The sequence below is a fragment of the Drosophila montana genome, unplaced genomic scaffold (genome assembly GCF_035044405.1).
Source record: "Drosophila montana isolate Dmon_TW-CO22-7 unplaced genomic scaffold, ASM3504440v1 contig_1624_1, whole genome shotgun sequence".
Taxonomy (NCBI): domain Eukaryota; kingdom Metazoa; phylum Arthropoda; class Insecta; order Diptera; family Drosophilidae; genus Drosophila; species Drosophila montana.
The window spans coordinates 3405390-3425867 of NW_026996559.1; the positions used below are offsets into that span (position 1 = coordinate 3405390).

The 20478-nt window shown below is 37.9% G+C and overlaps 1 protein-coding gene across 1 annotated transcript; it reads right to left on the reverse strand.

The window, feature by feature from the left end:
- Positions 1-1552: 1552 nt before the first annotated feature.
- LOC135440535 (uncharacterized) lies at positions 1553-17618 on the reverse strand. Its single transcript, XM_064699763.1, has 4 exons — positions 17353-17618; positions 13506-13549; positions 2336-2616; positions 1553-2254 (listed from the first exon to the last, which is right to left on the reverse strand). Exons 3-4 carry the CDS (start codon positions 2528-2530, stop codon positions 1799-1801), a joined length of 651 nt encoding a protein of 216 aa, XP_064555833.1. The 5' UTR covers positions 2531-2616; positions 13506-13549; positions 17353-17618; the 3' UTR covers positions 1553-1798.
- Positions 17619-20478: the final 2860 nt, after the last annotated feature.

Genomic DNA, 20478 nt, shown 5'->3' on the forward strand with positions numbered 1-20478 from the left:
GTAAACAGTTAGCTCTAATTAGCCGAAGAGAGACACTCGAGTGGCGAGCGACGAGAGATGAGAGCGTGGCTGCGATTTGGCAGCGGTTACGTAGACGCCGACAGCCACGCGCAACGGCCAACCGCAGATCGATCCGATTACCGATTGAAGCGATACAGCCCAATGCACAGGATGCCCAGACAGAATCCAGTCTGTGAAGCCAGCGAAGTGTGACCAGCGCAACGGTAAATCAATGACAGTCTGAGCCAATGGCGCCGGCGCTAGTCCAACTGTGTGTGCGTTGCTGTATGTGGGTGTGCGTGTGTTTGTGTATGTGTGTGTGCGTATACAATCGCAGAACTTTTGGGGCCAGCTCTGCCTACTCCACTTCCCCGCGCAATTTTAGTATTATAATAGCCCACTGACTCACCTGCTCATACCGTTCGGGGTTTTTCACGGGCAATCCACACACACGTACACTGGCATTTGTCTGTGTATATGTATGTCTATTTCATTTCTATCAATGGAACGTGCCTGCGCTTTGTAACACATTGCTCGCGCTTGGGTGGGTCAAGGCAATTGCCGTTGATTTGTCGCCAATTTTTTAGCAACAACTCTTGCCAGGCAAATGGAGTATGAATATCAACAGCAAACCGGAAATATTAGCTGCGGCTGCGAGTCTTACTACAGTTCACCATAGATTTTCAATTAAGCTTCTCGCGATCGTGAATTTTTCCGAAGTTCTTTTGACAAGCAATTGAAACACTTAAAAATACTTGAAGCAACTCTAAGCATATGCATAATAAGTAAGCAACAGAAACGACAACAACTCAGCAGCTTTCAGAGAAATGCGAATACGGAAATTCCATTTTAAACATAAATGTGTCATTGCAAGCCCTAAAATTGTGCAATATTAAATAAACTTATTTGTCGTTGCGAATTCGATTTCGTCTTTCGCAACTGTCCTTACTGTTAGCAATTGTCGAGCTGTTGAGAACTAGTTTATATCGATGTAAGATGTAGCTTTATTAAAACATTAATTTGATTTCATAAAATTTTTAAGATCTGCTACTTATTAACCAATATCAGCTTTTATTTTGCAAAAATATCTTTAATCTAAAGTCCTGTCCATTCGTTCATTCTTTGCGTTCAATTCTCTGAAATTTTCATCAGAATTGATCCATACATTGTCCCGTGCTCTAAGCAAATGCAGTTCAATGACAAGGTAAATTTGTATGGTATACTAACCATCATATTGGGTCATCTTAGACCCCTTTACGAACCTAATATATAATAAATGATTCCCACTTCTGCACATCATATCAAAATTCAATTTATAGTAAAGTCGCAAATTGCGTTTATTATTTTATAATACTTGGGGCTTATAGCTGACAGAAAGAAAATCGACAGAACAAAAAAATTATAAGATTCAAGGCGATTTCGAGTAACAATCGAAATTTTAAATGAATAAATTAATTAAACATAATAAATACAATTTTTCAGACGATTAAATGAATACATAAATAATAACAATTGATGAAAATTGACAAATAACTATATCGAATATACTATACGCATAAAATATATATATTAATAAATAAATAATCAACGTAAGCGGTGAGAGGGTTCATAATTAACTAATACAAGCTATTAGTAAACGTAGATGGCATGCAGGATTAAAAAATAATAATAATAATGTAAGGCACAGAAATTACGTTAGAATTCGATTTGCTGCTTAGTTTAGATTAGTTTTCTCCTCCTTCTTCTTCTTTTTTGGCATTTTCTTGTACGTTTTTAGGGCTTCGTCTGTAACAGAGTTTTAGGCATTCGCAGCCTCCGTCACACGTCGGTGCATGACCCTATACTTTTTCTCCAGCACATTCAGCAGCCGGGTCATCTCGTGGACAATGGCAAACTCCAGCAGCGGATGCTTTTCATTGTGATCGGGCACCTTATTCGTGGTCTCCATGGTGCAATTTTCCCTGCCCATCATGTGCGCGGCCACGAACATGTTGTGTTCCAGCTTGTCCTCAAAGTGTTTAAAGTAGCATTCGTACCAATCCTTGAGCAAGGATTTATTGTTGTGGTTCATCAACTGACTCAATTTGGTTAGCGAGTCGAGTATTTTGAAGAGCTCTTCTTCCGCTGACCCGCTGTCCTCGCCGTCGTACTCACTATTGTTGGCAGCTTCCTTGAGCGGATACTCCAGATCGAGATCATGCAGTATATATTGCCGCTGGGCTTCTTCCGTCGAGTTGAAGCCTTTCAACTTCAGCTGTACCGGGAAGAGGACGAACAGATTGGAGAACCAGTTAGCGGGCCGTACTCCTGACTCCACAGCGATAAGTCTACTCACCCAGTTCTTCAGCAGCGCAATGGTGGCATCACGTGTCGTCTCGCTGACATTTATGGCATGCGCGGTTGTTGCCTCGGTCACATTCATTTTCACCGTGCAGTTCACAGATTCCTTTGGTGGCAGATGGTGTTCCTGTTCCGCGGAGCGCAGATGCACGTGATGACGATGCGGCAGTATCAAGTGTCGACCAACCATGCGACGGGGCGACGCGATCGAGCTCGGCAGACAGCTGGCGGTCAGTATTATCAGCAGTGCACCAAGTACCCAATAGTTGCCACTAGCTGCAATTGAAAATTCAAATACATATATGTTTAACAACTTGTGGAATTGTCAATGCATAAACTTAAGCTTAAGGCGACAAAAATTGTAATATTAGCTTTTTGTATCATGCGAAAAGCTATAGGAATCTTAACCGGAATCGCATACTATGCAAATAAAAAGCATGGGCATTGTTTTTATTTTGTAGCCCATAAAAAAAAAAAAAAAAACAGAAATAAGCACAAAGCAGAGTGCAGCAAGAAATTGTTACTTAGAAGATCCAAAGCTTGAAACCCCAATGAAATTCTTAACGAAGCTTCCATTTCGATTACGCATGAAATACGAACTATTTATATTTAAATTTAAATTAAATAATATCTATTGCTTCGCATATTTAATAATACATAATTATTTTCGATCCCACGTCAAGGAGGCAAAACTCTAAAGATGGGTCCAAAATTGTTGTTGTTTCCTTGGAAAATATTCATAATTAATTACTTTATAATGCTTTCAGAACATCATTATAGCGTCAAGTCCAACTGCTTAAGCAGCATCAGATTTAGTCATATATCCTGCAACAGACTCAAAGGAACCTACCAAGATTCGTACTTATTAATTCCTCAGAATGTATTTTTCAGATAATAATAAATTTAATTAGACAAAATATAAGCAAATCAAATGTAGTTCAACTATCCTTCTGTTTATCCTAGTTTTCTCGTTATCTAATTAGCTTGACTAATTGGTGCACGTGCACTTTCCAATTGGAATTAGGGGAAAACAAACCCTGACCTATATAAAAATGGCAGCATCGACTGCCCTTACCTTACCCTTACCCTAAGCGAAACCTATGGCAACAAAGGCTGCCGTGACACTTTTACGGCGAAGTCCAATAAATAAACTGTCATATCACAAGCACACACGCACACACACACACACACATAGAGATAGACGTACGTAGCGATTAAATGATGATTAAATCTGATTAGAAAACAGCACAGTGCTGGGTGGGTGAATCACTGTGACTGGCGCTGTGTTTGGATGCAGCGCAACAATTGTTGCAACTGTTGCAACAGGCAGCACGTGCCGTGGCACAAACTTACACATTCGACTGCAGGGCTGTATGCCGCATATACGCTGGCAGGCAACTGTTGCAGTTGTTGTAGCGGTTGTTGTTGGCGCTTCAACTGTTGCTGCAACCGAGACGGGGTCGTGCCGCAGGCAACTGCTGAAGGACACTGGACTAGCGGTGGCAATAGACGAGCTGTGCTCGTTTCTGGCTTGCATTTGGCTAATACGGCGCGTTACGAAGCCGCCGCATGTGCTTAACTTTGTTGTCATTGTTGTTGCTGCTGTTGTTGCTTTGGGCATTTTATTCACACACAGTATTAAGAAATTCCCGAACGAATTCGCAAGTGAAACGCGAGTACTTGAACTATTGGCGAGTCTTGTTATTGTATTTTGTATGGTTTACTGTTACAATTGCTGTTGGACTGGAGTGGACGGGGCACCCGGCACAAGTTAACTCTTCAAGATCTGTTACTTATTTAATATTTCGTGGCGCGCGCAGCATATAAATAACGTGCGAGAGCCGCTGCCCGAACGCAAAGCTCGAAACACACACACAAAAGCATCTTGGGCAACAACAACAACAACAACAACAGCAACATCAACGGCGACAAGTGACGGCAACAAGTGATGACGACAATTTAGGCGAAGTGTAATTACCAGCCAATCATATGTAAGCAAAGCGACCACACATACACACGCGCAGACTTGCGGGCATCAAAAACAATACACGACGAATCCAGCCGAGAGGCCGTTGTTCGCTTAGCACACGAGTGGGGCACACTCACCCACACACAGGCGCAGTGCGCCAAAACAGACAGAGCGAGGGCGAGAGCGAGTGAGAGTAAGTATAAGTGTGAGTGTGGAGTATGGAGTGCGGCGAGTGTGAGCACGCGCTTGTGAGTGTGAGTAAGAAAGCAGGCAAGCAAGCAGCGCCGTCGCAGACTACACGACGCGATGTCCGGCTGCTGCCAGCCGCACGCGCTTTATTGAAACTTTAAAGCAGCGACTGCGACTGCGATTGCGACTGTTATTCACGACATACATAATCGACATACAGTGATGGGTGAATGAGAGAGACGGAGAGAGCTGGTATGTATGTATTTGACGCATCGCCTGCCCGACTTTGACTTTGCCCGCCCTTGCTGCGGCTCTATTTTTGGCACGCGACAGCAAAAGCTTAAGCGCTGGCAGAGGGCTATGCTTAGGGTTAAATCTTAAGCAAGACGCTGTTGACGCCGCTGTCGCATCAATGTGACTCAACAGCGCCACAGTGCCACAGTCGCTGTTGTTGTTAATGTTGTGGTTGCTTAGTTTCTTCCTTTTCTTTAGGAGCGTTTTAATTTATGCGCACACTTCATGTCCCAAAACGGATGTGACATTGCATTTTTCAATGTTTTTGCTGCATGTTGATTTCTTTGATTCTTAGTTAGTTAGCCTGCTGTATTTATTATTGTTGTTGTTGCCGCTGCCGCTTGCCGCATAACATTCTAACCACTTTGTTGCACTTCCGTACTTCCGTTCAACTATTTACCTGGGTTTTTTTGTATCGTGTCTCTGTGTTTTGACCATCAGATACCCTGTATCCTGGTCTGATAAGCTCTATGACCAAGTGTTTATTAAATTTCTTAAATTGTTTAATAATTTGTTTAAATACTAACTCGTATTTTCCATTTCCATTAACCTAAACCAGAAGCCGGAAACATTTGTTTTTGCTGGCCGAAAATTAAGGTCCATGACATTCACACGACCCAAGCAACATATTTACATATTATTTTTGCTTTACACATTATGTGCATTGTATTGTAATTTACATATAAGCGAATGCAGACACATCTGAACACACGTACACAGGTATGTAGGTGTTCAGTGAAATATTTGTACATTCATCTTTAATTTACTTTTTTTTCGCACTCATTCAATACTCTTGGTTATTGTTTTTATGTTTATGTTGTTGTTGTTTTTGCCGCTATTTATTGCTTATGCATTGCCTTCAGCCGCTTTGGCATTTCCGATCCGCGCGGTATTACTGTGCGTGCAAACTGCAAACCAAACAACAGTCGGCAATTGGCAAACGCCAATATTGAGATATGTATGTAAAGTGGGCATGAAGAAGAAGAAGAACAAAGAGAGAGAAGACAATGCCAGCTGCATAGTATAAGAGACTCGCAGCCCGGCAATCGGCGTTTCGATTTGATTCCACTCCAATCGACTCTTCTATAAAATGTTACTACATATTACTCATACGCACAGCCGGAGCAGAAGCCATCGCCCTCTGCAACTCCGAGTTCTCTTGGAACTCTCTTGCCCGAGGATCGGTTTGTGGACCTGGCTTTTCACATACGTTAATGGCTGTTAATTCGGCAAGTTACCGATGTTTTAAGATACACTTGATCTGTGCGCCCATCAAAAGTAGCCCTTTTCTAAATTTTTCTACTTCCTAAAGTTCGAAACGCTCATGCACACGGACAGATGGACGGAAGGATAGATCCACCCGGCTGTTGATGCTGAGCAAGAATATATATGCTTATGCGGTCGGAGATAACTAGATATATAATAATTATGTTTTATAAATAAAATAAAAATCTATTTCAGATTTAAAGTAATTGTCCTTTAAGTGTAAAAACTTATCGGAATATGTCTCGTTTCTTTTTTTTTGTTGTATTGCATTTTTGCAGTTATTTGCCAGATTTTTTCCGAATATCTCTATATATAAAACTGTTTGTCCTGACTGACTGACTGACTGACTGACTGATTGGTGATCAACGCACAGCCCAAGCCGTAAGAGCTAGGAAGCTGAAATTTTCACTGTAGTTACCTTATGTGATGTAGGTGCACGTTAAGACGGGGTGTCAGGAAATTCCACCCGAAAGTGTGGCAAAATCGCGAAAAACGTTTGCATGTAACTTTTTGTTTACCATCGGATCGGCCTCAAACTTATTTTCAAAGATCTTTGTTCAAATTCATTTAAGGGATGTTTCACACTTTTCGAAAAATACGTTCCTCCTCGGTGGAAATGGAGGTCAAAGATTTGGTGGGTGACGTTTCGCGCTCAAATTCATTTCCAGAGATCTATAAGAAGAATCATTTGATACGTGTTTCACACTTTTCGCAGAATTCAAACTTCTTCGGGGGGAATGCGATTTAAAGATTTTTTGGGCGAAGTTTTAAGTTGTGTCCGATTTGCTTCAAACTTATTTTCAAAGCTCTACATAAGAACTTAATAAATACGTATTTCAGCGATTTGGGAAATTCCACCCGCAACAGTGGTAAATTGGCGGAAAACGGTTGTATGGAAGTTTTTTGTTTACCATCCGATCGGCCCCAAACTTATTTTCAAAGATCTTTGTTCAAATTCATTTAAGGGGTGTTTCACACTTTTCGAAAAATACGTTCCTCCTTGGTGGAAATGGAGGTCAAAGATTTGGTAGGTGACGTTTCGCGCTCAAATTCATTTCCAGAGATCTATAAGAAAAATCATTTGAGACGTGTTTCACACTTTTCGCAGAATCGAAACTTTTTCGGGTGGAATGCGACTCAAAGATTTTTTGTGCGAAGTTTTATATTGTGTCCGATTTGCTTCAAACCTTTTTTCAAAGCTCTACATAAGAATGTAATGAATGCGTCTTTCAGCGATTTGGGAAATTCCACTCGCAACAGTGGTAAATTGGCGGAAAACGTTTGTATGAAAGTTATTTGTTTACCGTCCGATCAGTTTCAAAATCATTTTAAATTTTTTTGAGAACATTGATTTTATAACATACGTGCCACGGGCAAGGCCGGGTTATATCCGCTAGTAGAATATATAATTGCTACATTTGAGGAAAAACTCTACGTAAGCTAGGTAATTTCAGAAATTCTTTAAGTATATAGCTTTATGAGGCTTGGTCAAAGAGAATACATACATAAATTTCATGATAAAATATAAACTCTGTAAATATATGGGTTTCATACTTCTCCGTGTTGTCTGGACGATGAAAACCCATATATATATTTATTAACAGGCATTATTTATATTTTATATTCCATCATATGGAATGTCTAAAAAACTACAATTCATGCGAAATAAGCTCGATGAAATTTTTTTGCACTTTTCATTGCCAGCTTGCAGATAAAGCACCTGTATATTATCTGGAAAATATGCCATTAAATGGCCGAGAAGCTGTGCATTTTCATTGCTATTTTTGTTTGTGTGTATGACTAGCAAGAGCTGGCGCTGTTATTTACCCACGCAGCTACTTCTGACCCTACCCCTAGCCCAAACCCCAAACCCCAAGCCCGCGCTCCCTGCGCACCCCTTTCTTCCGTGAGGTATCGCTAGCTCGGTTACGGCAATGACATTGCACAAACTGCGGCTGCTAATTTTCGCACATGCGGTGTGAAACGACAACGACACCAACTTATCTCGCTCCCAAGTTTATCTATACATCTAGCTGTATATGTGTGCATCTGTGTATAGCCAGTTGTTGCGGCCGTCAAGTGGCACAAAGAAGTTGCCAGCTGACGCTGAAAGCTTGTTAGGGGTGCTCTTCATAGCGAGTGTTACTTATTTAGAAATGATCTGTACATTGCGTAGTGACGTCTCCAAAATTTCATCTAACATCCGCCTATTATAATGCTTACAATTTATGAATGGTTGACGGCGATCATCAATAAAGGGAAATAGTAGCTACAAGCACTCACAAGGCATTCATCAATTTATCAGCCGCCGAAGTATTGCAATATCTATTCCGTGCCCGTGCCCGTTCCCGACCCTGTCCCAGCTAACTTTCAGATTAATCTCATTGCCAATGAACTATAAATCATGTTATGTTTTTTTAGCATTAGTCATGTTTGTTGGGTATTTGTCTCAGATTTTATGTGTAAAGTGGCTTAGTGTGTTCACTTTCAAAAACAATCCGAATCCCCAAGCTGATAACAGAAAACTGACCCTTAATGCTCATCTGATAACATATTCTTTGCAATCTGGCAAGATATTTGCACGATGCGATATAATCGATAAGAATATCATCAGCAAATACTTAAAAGTGATCTTATCATGATAACGACGGTTTATCAGGCGAACAGTGATGGTAACTGGAAAACAAATTAAGATTGCACTGTGCGACATAATTGATGAGAATATCATCAGCAATTAAATATATGCATGTGATCATATCTTCAGATTGCGACGGCTTATCAAGTTTGATCGGCGAACAGTGTTGGTAAATTGAAAACAAACTTAGGTTGCACTGTGCGACATAATCGACAAGAATATCATCAGCGAATTCATATGTATTCTTATCTCGGCGTATAGCATTGATCAAGGTTGACCGCCAGTATTGATCAGAAATTTGTCATAGGCCATTTAATGTCTATAGAATAGATATATGGATATGGATATAGTGCTAGTCGAGGCTGCGAGCAACAAAATAAACTGTTGGTGATTCGGTTTAGTCCCTGTCTGTTCGTGGCCTTAGAGCCTGGTTTTCCACATCCATGAATCATAAAGCAACCAATTAAATTTGTAATTTTTTTCGATCAATATTTTATTTACAAGATGCGACCTAAATTTGATCTCTAAACAAACATTGTATCTAAGAAAAATGGTTAGGTAAATACATGAAATCTAAATCATTTTTGACAAAACTATATACATCGGTTCGGCTTTAAGTAGACCCGTTTTATGAGTAACTGTTTTGGTTTTAGGTGCGGCGGATGAAAATTAAATTGAATTCCTGTCTCAAACCAGTTCGTTCCCAAGCATAAGTACAGCCTCATTTTCAAAGCAGGAGCAGGAGTCGGTCAAATCCGGTTTATAATATTACAAATCTATTTTAACAGCTTTGTTAAATATATATAGTTATATTCTGATCAAATCAAATGCTGGGAAAAGTTTTATTGAAATCAAATCAACTATTTTATACATTCGGCATTCAAATGTCCAAAAGGTTTATGTCCAGTTCGTCAGAATGTTTATATAAATTTGACAACTATGTGCATATTTAAATGAGTTTAACCATCGATATTCCGTATATAACTATAGTTTTCCGAGCGTACGCGGACATCAAGAACTCAGTCCCAGCAAACGTTTATGATGGTTCGGTTCAAACGGAGCCTGACCTTAACGTTCGGTTGGTGAAGCCGGCTTTTTACAGATCCCATTTCCATTTATTATTTATAACATTTGCTTATATATTTGTTTGTTAAATTAATTTATCTTTCATATTGAGATATCTGAAACTATTGTCAGCATATGTTCAAAAGCTTAAAAGTGTTTGCAGCCTTGGCTTTTATTGTCCCATAGAGTATATATATATATGATATATATATAATATAATATATAATATATATATATATATATATATAGTCTTGATCATATCCGGCTGTTTCCATGGAAGCTAGTCTCACAGTTGTAAGGCTATCGCTACTTTCAGTTTCCATTGATCCCTCTATTTATTGCCAAATCGATCCCCACGGCCATAAATCGTTTAAAATTTGTATATCTTTAGATATCTCTATATGTAAAACTGATTGCTCTGACTGACTGACTTATTGACTGACTGATTGACGATCAACGCACAGCCCATACCGTAAGAGCTAGGAAGCTGAACTTTTTCTGTAGTTACTTTATGTGATGAAGGTGCACGTTAAGACGGGGTTACATATGAAACTTTTCTTTTAACCATCCGATCGGCTTCAAAAACATTTTCAAAGATTTTTGTCAAAATTCATCTGATGAGTGTTTCACAGTTTTTGGAAAATCCATCACTTCTTGATGGAAATGGGTGTCAAAGATTTGGTGGGTGACGTTTTGCGCTCAAATTTATTTCCAAGGATCTATATGAAACATCATTTGGGATGTGTTTCACGTGAAGTTTTGTCCGATTTGCTTCAAACTTATTTTCAAAGCCTACATAAGAACTTAATGAATACGTATTTCAGCGAAATTGGCGGAAAACGCTTGTATACAAGATTTTTTTGGCGTCCGATCGGTTTCCAACTCATTTTCAAAAGATATACTTAGATTAAGTTCTTCTTTTTTTTTTGAGACATTTGTAACAAACTTGGCCTTTAACACTTTTTTCATACTCCTCACACATGAGCAATATGTTATCAACAACGGTTGAAAAGAATGTTTTTGTATAGAAATTATTACTGTTTTACAAAAAGTCTAGAGCAAACTCAGCTTTCCTCTTCTCCTCACATTTCTTGCATTAGCAATATATACACGTCTATTATATAAAGAAAATATAGAAAATATGTCCGCAAGGGCTATTTAACTTTGGCATTAATTAAACAAATATGCTAGCAATGGTCAACAACTGCTCTACTTTTATTTTTCAAAATTCAAGATAGCTGTAGTTTTTTGAATATTTTATAATAAAACTCGTTATCGATTCAATAAAATTGCAAATCAATTGATAGCAATTTGTTGTGGGCAAATAAAAAACGAAATAAAATAAATCTTAAATTGTTTGATTAACTGAGCACCTTTTGTTGCATTTCCGTTTTTATTTATATGCTTTGCTGTTCCTGTTGTCAGTTATTTATTTTTATAAACAGGCTATGGAATTGATTTCTTATCAGCCCCTTTGACTGTGTGTCAATGACAGACTCGATGTGTTGGCGTTGGCGTTGACGTTGAGGCTGACGTTGAGGCTGACGTTGAGGCTGACGTTGAGGCTGACGTTGCGATAGGCACACACGATTCTGCGCTTGTGTGTTTTATAATTTGAGCTGAAGAGGCTAACTACTGTAGGCGGATGCTGCCCTGGCCGGTGATCAATCGACCGATTCTGGCGAGAGCTGCTTGTTTTGGCCTAAGCCCCAGCAGGAGGGGGTGCGGGGGGCTATCACTAAACGGTCAGTTGGCTTTTAGCAAACAAGCAACAACGGCCCCAAATCCAACCAGCTGACGGCCAGAGACACACGGAGCTTGTGCATCACCTGCCAAAATCATGGCACGAAAATAAAACTTCAATTCAATTGCCGCGCCATGTGGAAATACCCCAAAAGCAAAGCTCTCGCTCAGAGCTCGAACAGCGGATCTCTTGATCCCGGCTCGTCTCGACCAGCTCGACTAGCTCGACTAACTGACCACAGACAAGTCAGGCGGCAAAGCTACTGACTGGCAGCTGGCCGTTAGCCGCTGGCAGCTGACCGCCGGCGGCCGACAGGTTCCAGCTCTGGTAAATCACCGAGCGAGAAACTCAAAGCTCAATATTTGTTTTTGCGTTTAGTTGTTATACCCTGTACCCCAAGCGAGAAATAGCAAGTTTTATCAAACTAATCTAAATCTAATGCCCGAATCTATCAATTTTTATTTTTGTTGTGGTAAATCTAGCATTAATGTTTCTTGATATAATTTCGACAATTTTCAGATATTACATTTTGTACGAATTCATTCGGTTTTAATAATGGTTTTTATTAAAATAATAAGACTTCAAACATTTAAGTGTTTTCTTTAAATCTTAAAATCAATTGCCGCATACTTGGGTTTTTATTTGATTGCTATTGAAATAAATCAAATGACTTGGAATTTTTTGAAAATTAAATATTAATAAGAATATAAACTCATTTACCACAATCTCTAGAAAATCCCCGTAAAATTAACAATTCTTTTTTCTTTATTTTTTCTTAATTTTCTTTTCTTGTTTGGTGTTTTTCGGTATTTTATTGGCTGATTCAAAAGCTCAAAATATTTTTATGGCTTAAATAAACATAAGCAAATATAAATAAAAAATTGTATTCTTTTTATAAAAGCATTTTTTCAAATTTCCCTTAAATCGAGAAAATGTTCCGCAGTTAAGAAAAACTTCCATGTAAAGGTGATTTTCTTAAATGTAGCACAAATAATAATTAAATATTCCTTTTATACGTTAATTTAACCTTCTATGAGTTATTATGTTCATATAAAAATTAGCTATAAAACATTTCCCATAAAACAAAGCGCATTTGAAATGTGATTGAAATGGGGAAATTTTTATGACAAATCGAAATCGGAATCGGAATAAGCCAATTGGATAATGCTGTGTGCTCAGTAGTTGCATCCACACTCATGCATATTGCTCTATATAGTAAATATTGTGCCCTACATTTGCTAAAGTCAGCAACTATGTGAATCAGACATCAGCAATGAATCATGCTCTGCAAGTGAGCAAAGTGTATTGACGTATGTTTATAAACAGTTTACAGTTTACAGTTTAAGAGTTGATGAGAAAAATCATTGTGAATTATGGTTTTCCTCACCCCTGCCCAATGCCTAACATAATGGGTATTTGATAGTGTATACTATCCAATCCCGGATTGGATTCGCCGAGCGACTCTTCGTCATCAGCAACATCATATGTAAGCATGTAGGTATCATTAAACAGTAACTGACACACTCAATTGTTTGCCGATGGCATTAGGAATGGGGGCTTGGGAAGTACTTTCGCATATGTGACGTTGCCAAAATCCGAATTAAAGCCGAACAATTGTTAAGTGCCACACGAGCCTCATATAGTCGAGCCCATCTCTGGTGGGATGAAGACAGCTTTTATTTTTGGAACTAGCTCTAGCCGGGTACATCGTTCGCTTCGGATATTATGCCCAGCCATGGGGAACCCGAGCTGTTTACACCGCAAACATATTTACTGGTTAAGGGAAATAAAATAGACGGCATCGCACCAAAGCGTTCCGAGAGAGCGAGAATTCAACGCTATTTTTTCTGGTTGGTTATTTTTTTTCTTTTTCTTTTTCTGTTCATGTCATGACGCATTTTCGAATTCATGAAATTGCTCGTGTATGTAATACTAACTTATTCTGGCATATTACGCATACGACACGCTGTACTCAAAGCCAGTAAAAGTTCAGGTTAACTTACCTTACAAAACGGCACGCCGATCGGTTTGGGCTGAGATGTGCTTGCTGGAATTGAGAAGTAAACATATCGATTTTGAGTTAGCTAATCAACTGAATAAAGCAGTCGGGCACAAAATGATTAATGGCAATATAAGGCAATATAAGTGAGTTGGGCTAACTTAAATGCTAACTACAAATTCATTCATCTTTCATTTTGTGCACAAATGCACATGCTACACGACGAGACTTAATCAAATATTTACTCTGCTGCAACGAGACTTTCATGACATTGTCAATGCCTGGCTAGCTACGCGATGCCGAATATTAAATACCCTTGCTGATCATATTTATTGCAAACATATTTTAAAATTGCGTTTATTAAAAAACAAAAACACGTCGCTACCTAGGACTAAACAGCCTGCCGAGATGTATGACAGTTAAAGAAATAAAACAAAATTGTGTGAAATTATTCTAAATAAAAAATATGGGATCTAAAATCCATCCAATTATATTAATGTAGTATATAATAAAGTATATAGTTAAAATGGTTGAGGATCGTAAAATATAAAAATATGAGATTAAGATCACTTGAGAACAAACAAAAAATCTGCAATCTGCGACACGCCGAAGTTGAAATACCCCTGACTTGAAACTGATTTTATACGAATGCTTTATTACAGTTCCTACAGGAGCCATATAATAGAATAGGACGATTCGATACGGCTTAATAGATATGTGTGGAAAAAAGAAAGGCTCGTAATGCTTCCTATAGAACTTTACAATAAGTAGTTTGATTTTTATAAGATTTTGCTCACATGTAAGGTGAATGATAAAGTCATATCAAGATATCTTGAGAACAAAAAGACGTTAATACAAAAACATAATTTTCCAGCGATCATTCTTATGGCGGCTATTTGATATAGTGAGAGCCTAGATTACATAGAAACAGACATAGCCAGTTCGACTCGGTTGCTGATATCGATTAAGAATTTACAAACACACATTTCATTTTACATTTCGTGGAAAAGTATAAGAACCTTTTGAAAAAGAACCTCAAGCCGGTCGAATATTCTTCTTATTGATTTAATTGGAGGTAATTGCTAAAAAAAAACTTAAAAGTCGCCCTGCAAAAAATTAAATTTTGATACACCTGTCCTCAAGCAGCCAGTTTGAGGTAGATTAATAAGGTAATATTGTCTGGCCTTGTCATGGATGTTTTTAACTGAGTGGGCTACTTTGCGTCTCTTTCGACTTCGTCTGTATTAGAATATATACATATATATATATATATATTCGACTTCGTCTGTAATATATATATATTCTTTGCAATTTAAATAATTTATAATGTTGTTGGTGCGCGTTGCTACTGGCAGTCTGAAAAAAGTTTATGCTGCATACTTTTGTGCGCCAGCTGAAAATACCCGCGTGTGAGCTTTGGTAGAAAACTTGGCTAAATAGGGAATTCACATTGTTTGCTCGAACATTTACCTTTTGAATGTTGTGCGGGCCGTATGTCTCAGCGAGACAGTCATTACTCATTCATTTGAGTCCGTTGCAAGAGTCAGTTGGCTTCAATTGCAATCTGTTTGTTTTTAGGTCGCTTAATTCATTTTCAGAAATCTAGGATCAACTCAATTGAAACGTATGTGCTTGCAAATTTCACCGCCCTAAATACGTCTACGGATCAGGTAATATGGACGACCATTTAATTTACTTAAGTAGATCTACATAAAATTAAATAGATGCGTGCTTCATCCCATGGCCAGGCCCTTAGTTGATCTTTATGTTGTAGTTACTACCAATGGACCAGACCACTTAATCTAATTACACCCGCACCCACCACACATTATTTACAATGAGAAATCACTACAAATGAAACACACCCTGCTAAGAACCCACGAACAAATTTAAAAAATGTTCAAAGTAAGACAGATTTTAAACAAAATGGTTTTTCTCATGCAATAACATTGCCCTACTCTGCGATTCTCATGAATTCTAGTAAGTCTTACAAATGCTTTTGATAAGTTTTTACAATCCAATAAACTTCATTTTTATGTTTATATGTATATTTGTATGCAGGCATGATTGTGTGTATACATATATGTATATATACATTTATATATGTGTGTGTGCACACATGTGTGTATGTACGTATAAATGTAATATGTCTGCATGAATATGTGTGTGTTCTTTTTCACCAAATGTTAACCAAAAATACTTCCTATTGCACTATTATTAAAAAACAAAGAAGGTGTCTTATGACATTGCCCTACTCTGTGATTCTCATGAATTCTAGTAAGCCTTACAGAGTTTAACGTTTAAATTATAAGTGTTATATAAATAAGTTTTGTTGGCAATCTAATAAATTTTATCTCTGCCATAACCTGACTATAAGATACTCTGCTGTCCATTATCTCTTTATCAATACAGTTTTATTCTTTTTCTTATCATCTACTCTGCCTTTTCGTACCTTTAATGGTGTGAATATATAAAAATCTGTCTCTCTTCTGCTTATAGATGGCATTGAATTTTCGTTTAAGTACAAACAAAAGGTACGAAAGCTTCCCACTTTGATATAAGGTAATTTTATTGTTACTACGATAATTACATTTAGGTGGTTGTATATACAATATATATATACAAATATGAAAAAACATATGCATACATATATTTGTGTGCATTTCTGGTCAATTTCTCTGAATGAATACGCTCTATGGCCTTTTGTCACGCAGCTCATTTGTTTAAGGTTTTTTTATTGGTTAATTTGAAGAATGTGGGAAAAAGCTCGGAGCCCAACGCCAAAAGCTTGTATGAGTAACAATTCGAATCAATTTGTTATATGCATGAGAATTCTCGACAGCTTGCTGCTCTGCACAGACTTTAAAATACAGTTGGTAAGAGCGAACGCTGAAACGATTTGAATGAAAGCCTCTGCCATAGTTGAGCCGTCCCCTTATTCTTCAATTAACATCTTTGTTTTAAATATTAAACATTCTGCGACAAACATTCGAATTGTAAACATGACAGAATGATGTGACTTGAGATGATCTAAATATTCTGCTACTTGTACTTGGAGAGGTGGGTCATTCCACGAAACGTACACGTTAACATGTTCTCATTTCAGCTGAGATAGGGACCTCACATATTGCTTTGGCATTTGCGCTTGTGGCTGTGCGAACATTTGTATCTTCGTATCTTATCTTTGAAGGTACTCTATAGTTTGAAAATGATAATTTGAAAAATAAATTATGCACTGTTCTTGATTCTAGCCAGCGCACAATTAATACAAGTATGATAAACTGTCATATAGCAAACGTCTCGTAATGGTAGGTAGTGCTGCGAAGTCCAGCGTTCAGTGTTGTAAGACTCTCTAATACGCAAAAAATACTTTAATGAGATTCCAAATTTCTTGTGTGTTAGCAATTTGTTATTTTATATCAAATATTTTTAACGAACATGAGTAAATATTTGAATATACGTAAAGTTTGCTGCAAATCAAATAAGCTGTAAATATTAACTAAGCTTTTACCAAGATCCAAAATTTGATATATATATTTTATATAGGAAGAATTGCTCGAAAACTTAAAGTTATATCTACAAAGGGCATTTACCAAGTTCCATAAGCTAATATATATTATATTTTATATAGGAATACTCGTTCGAAATATCAAAGATATATCTGCAAATAGTATTTAATCTTCAGCGTATCGAAGATAGCCCTTCCCTCTTGTTTTGTTTTTCCTAACACTTTTCGCTGGCTAACATTTTCTAGAACGCCACCGCATGGTGTGCTCTTCTCATTTGGATATGTTTTGAGCATGTGCGTACAGCTTTCGCTCTGAGCGAACGCCGCCTGCTTGCGGACTCACCTTTGCCGACAGCTGTTTTAAACACAATACAATCGGTTTAAGATCGCGCAACACACAAACACGGACCGAAAAAAAGACCACGTTTGTCAAGAACACGAGAGCCAAAATTTTTTCTCTTTTCTTTTTTGTTATCAAATTATCGAAAAATGATTTGTAGTTGGGACAGAAAGGAGGTAATTTCAGTTGATTTAAACAAATTTCGTAGCTAGCGAGCCTCTGGGAATGTGCGACCGACAATGACAAGCGACTCAACCGAACTAAAAACGCATCAAGCGGTGCCTACGAGGCGGCTTCTAAGAGGGTCAGATACCAACCACAAACTTACAGCAGTAAAGTAAATCGAAACGCATTTCTTTGTGAGAAAATCAATACCAAGTTACAACTAAATGTGTATGCAATTCTGCCAGATTATCACGTTCGCCGCGGAATCTCACGATTCCTAGCAGTTCCTAGAAAATATTTTGCCGATAAATCTGTAGAAAAGAACAAATATTTATATATTTTTCTCATGTGTACGTATTAAACGAGGCCGGCCAGCAATGTGTGGACGCTACTGTTGCGGGTGTGTGTTCCTGCTAAACGCTTTTGACGCTATACTCCGGCCTGTGTCTCGACTGAGCTTTGCAGTTAAAGCCGATTTCTCACTTGGACTTCGCTTTGTTTCTGTGACGAACTTTACTTTTAAAGCACCAATTAGTGGACACAAATCAAAAAGGCTCGAAGGGGGACACCTTAGCAAATCCAAAGCATCCAGAGCATCCAATGCTTAGCATATAATGGCCGTCACCCATTGACAATGGGTAAAAGGGGCATACTTGTTTTGTGTAAATACATGTAACAGGCAGAATGAAGCATCTCCGACCAAATCAAGGGGCTACATTCTTACCGATTTAGATATAGCCGTCTGTATCAATGTTTGTTCCAGGCAAATCTTACCCTATTTCAACTGACTTAGCCAGAAGAAATGTAAAATATACCCATAAATTTATTCAGATTTCGATTTACGGCTCGAGCTAACGACTCTTCTTAAAGTTTGCTGTGTGAACCAACTTTAACATAGCTGATTTATATACATATACATATACATACATATATATACATATACATATACATATACATACATATACATATACATATACATATACATATACATATACATATACATATACATATACATATACATATACATATACATATACATATACATATACATATACATATACATATACATATACATATACATATACATATACATATACATATACATATACATATACATATACATATACATATACATATACATATACATATACATATACATATACATATACATATACATATACATATACATATACATATACACATACATATACATACACATATACAAAAAATGATTTATGCATGCACAGATTAGGAATTGTTTTTGGTTGCCCCCCTCGTTCATCGTGGATATGATGCCTACCGTGTTTGTCCGTCAATCTATTATTTTTCAGACAACTACAATGGACAGTAATTACTTGTTATTCATTATTGCCGCCAATTGATTTACGATTTGCAAGCAACAGTTGCCAACATCAGTCGGTTCACATTGAAGTATCGGGTTGCAATGCCTCTAATAAGCCAACCATTTGCATGTGCCCCCACAACGTGCCCCAGATGAGTCGAAGGGGCAGCAGCGGCTTCCGCCCAGTACAATTAGATGCCTGGCTCTTTGTGCTCTGCACCCGCTGGCTGCACAGTTGGGTGCTGCTGCTGCTCTTTAATGTTGACTGCCAAATTCCAAATGCAAAATGCTATTCGCCATCGTATTTAATACTGTTGCTTGGTTTTTTGCTCTACAACTTCCGAGTTCCCTTTGCCGATTTAGCTTACATAGTTCAGTTCTTGTTTGATTTATGACCTGCTGCTTTTCACACTTGCACATACATCTATACGACCGTCGGCCATTGGAATAGATGGGGGCAAGTGCAGGCAATTTGTGGCAGCTGCTTCTGCATTCTCGGCATTCCTCAATTATTCATTGTTCATGCTCACAAACTCAAAAAAAAAGTGAGCGCTCCAGCACGTTTTGGACCCATAAGAAGATAACTCAATTAGTCGGATAATCCAGAAAGCTGCAGTTCCTTAAATACACAAATTGCACTTTAGTTAGGATTTTGGCCAGAGTCCTTTCATGCACCAATTTACAACTCATGTCAGGTGAGGTATGCGAAATAAGTAAATCAGACAAACGTTTAAAACCTCGGGGGCATTCTGTCTCACAGAGTTTATGCAAATGGAAAACAATAGAACAGTCTGAAGGACTTCAAGTCAGCAATTAGTGAAGTATGGACCGAATTTAGCCTTCCTATGTTTAAGTCTTTGGGGAAACCAATGCCTGGATTTGTTTTGAATGTAATTAATAATAAAGCATGGTATGTCTGGCCATATGCATGAATGCCTCGCTCTCAGATACTAGAAATGTTACTGCAAGTGCACGAAAAAAAAACAGGTTTAATTATATTTATCGACCATATTTATCCATCATATTCAAAATTGGATTGCATTTTATGAGCTGAAAAGCGCCTAAAGGTAGGTCCATAAGGAACGTAGTTAATCATTTGCTATATTATTATTATTGTCAATAGCACTGTAATACCGAGGACTGTTATTAGATAATTTGTTAACAGATCATAAAACAGCTATCAATCCTTATCCATAGAATTTGCCCACAGGCAGACTAAAAGAGATTTGAGCAGCAAACTTATCCACCTTACCCATCCAATCGCTCCCCGTGCCCGCCCCATCAGCCAGCATTAAAAAGCAAAACACATACACATAACTATTTATTGGTATATATATATATATAGCATATGTACTTGCATGTATGTAAATGTGACAGTTAAAGAACTGCTTCCCACGGGACATTAATGCATGCGATAATGCTGAGCACAGATACACACATCCAGATGCATATGGTATTTGGGTACATACACATGTGTGTGAGCATTTACATACATACATAATTTGGGTTGTTCGGGGAGCTGACATATATATGTGTATATGTAGGTATATATAATTTATATGTATAAGTATGTGTACACATTCTATTTAAAGGTTTTGTATATATGGTATATATATTTATAT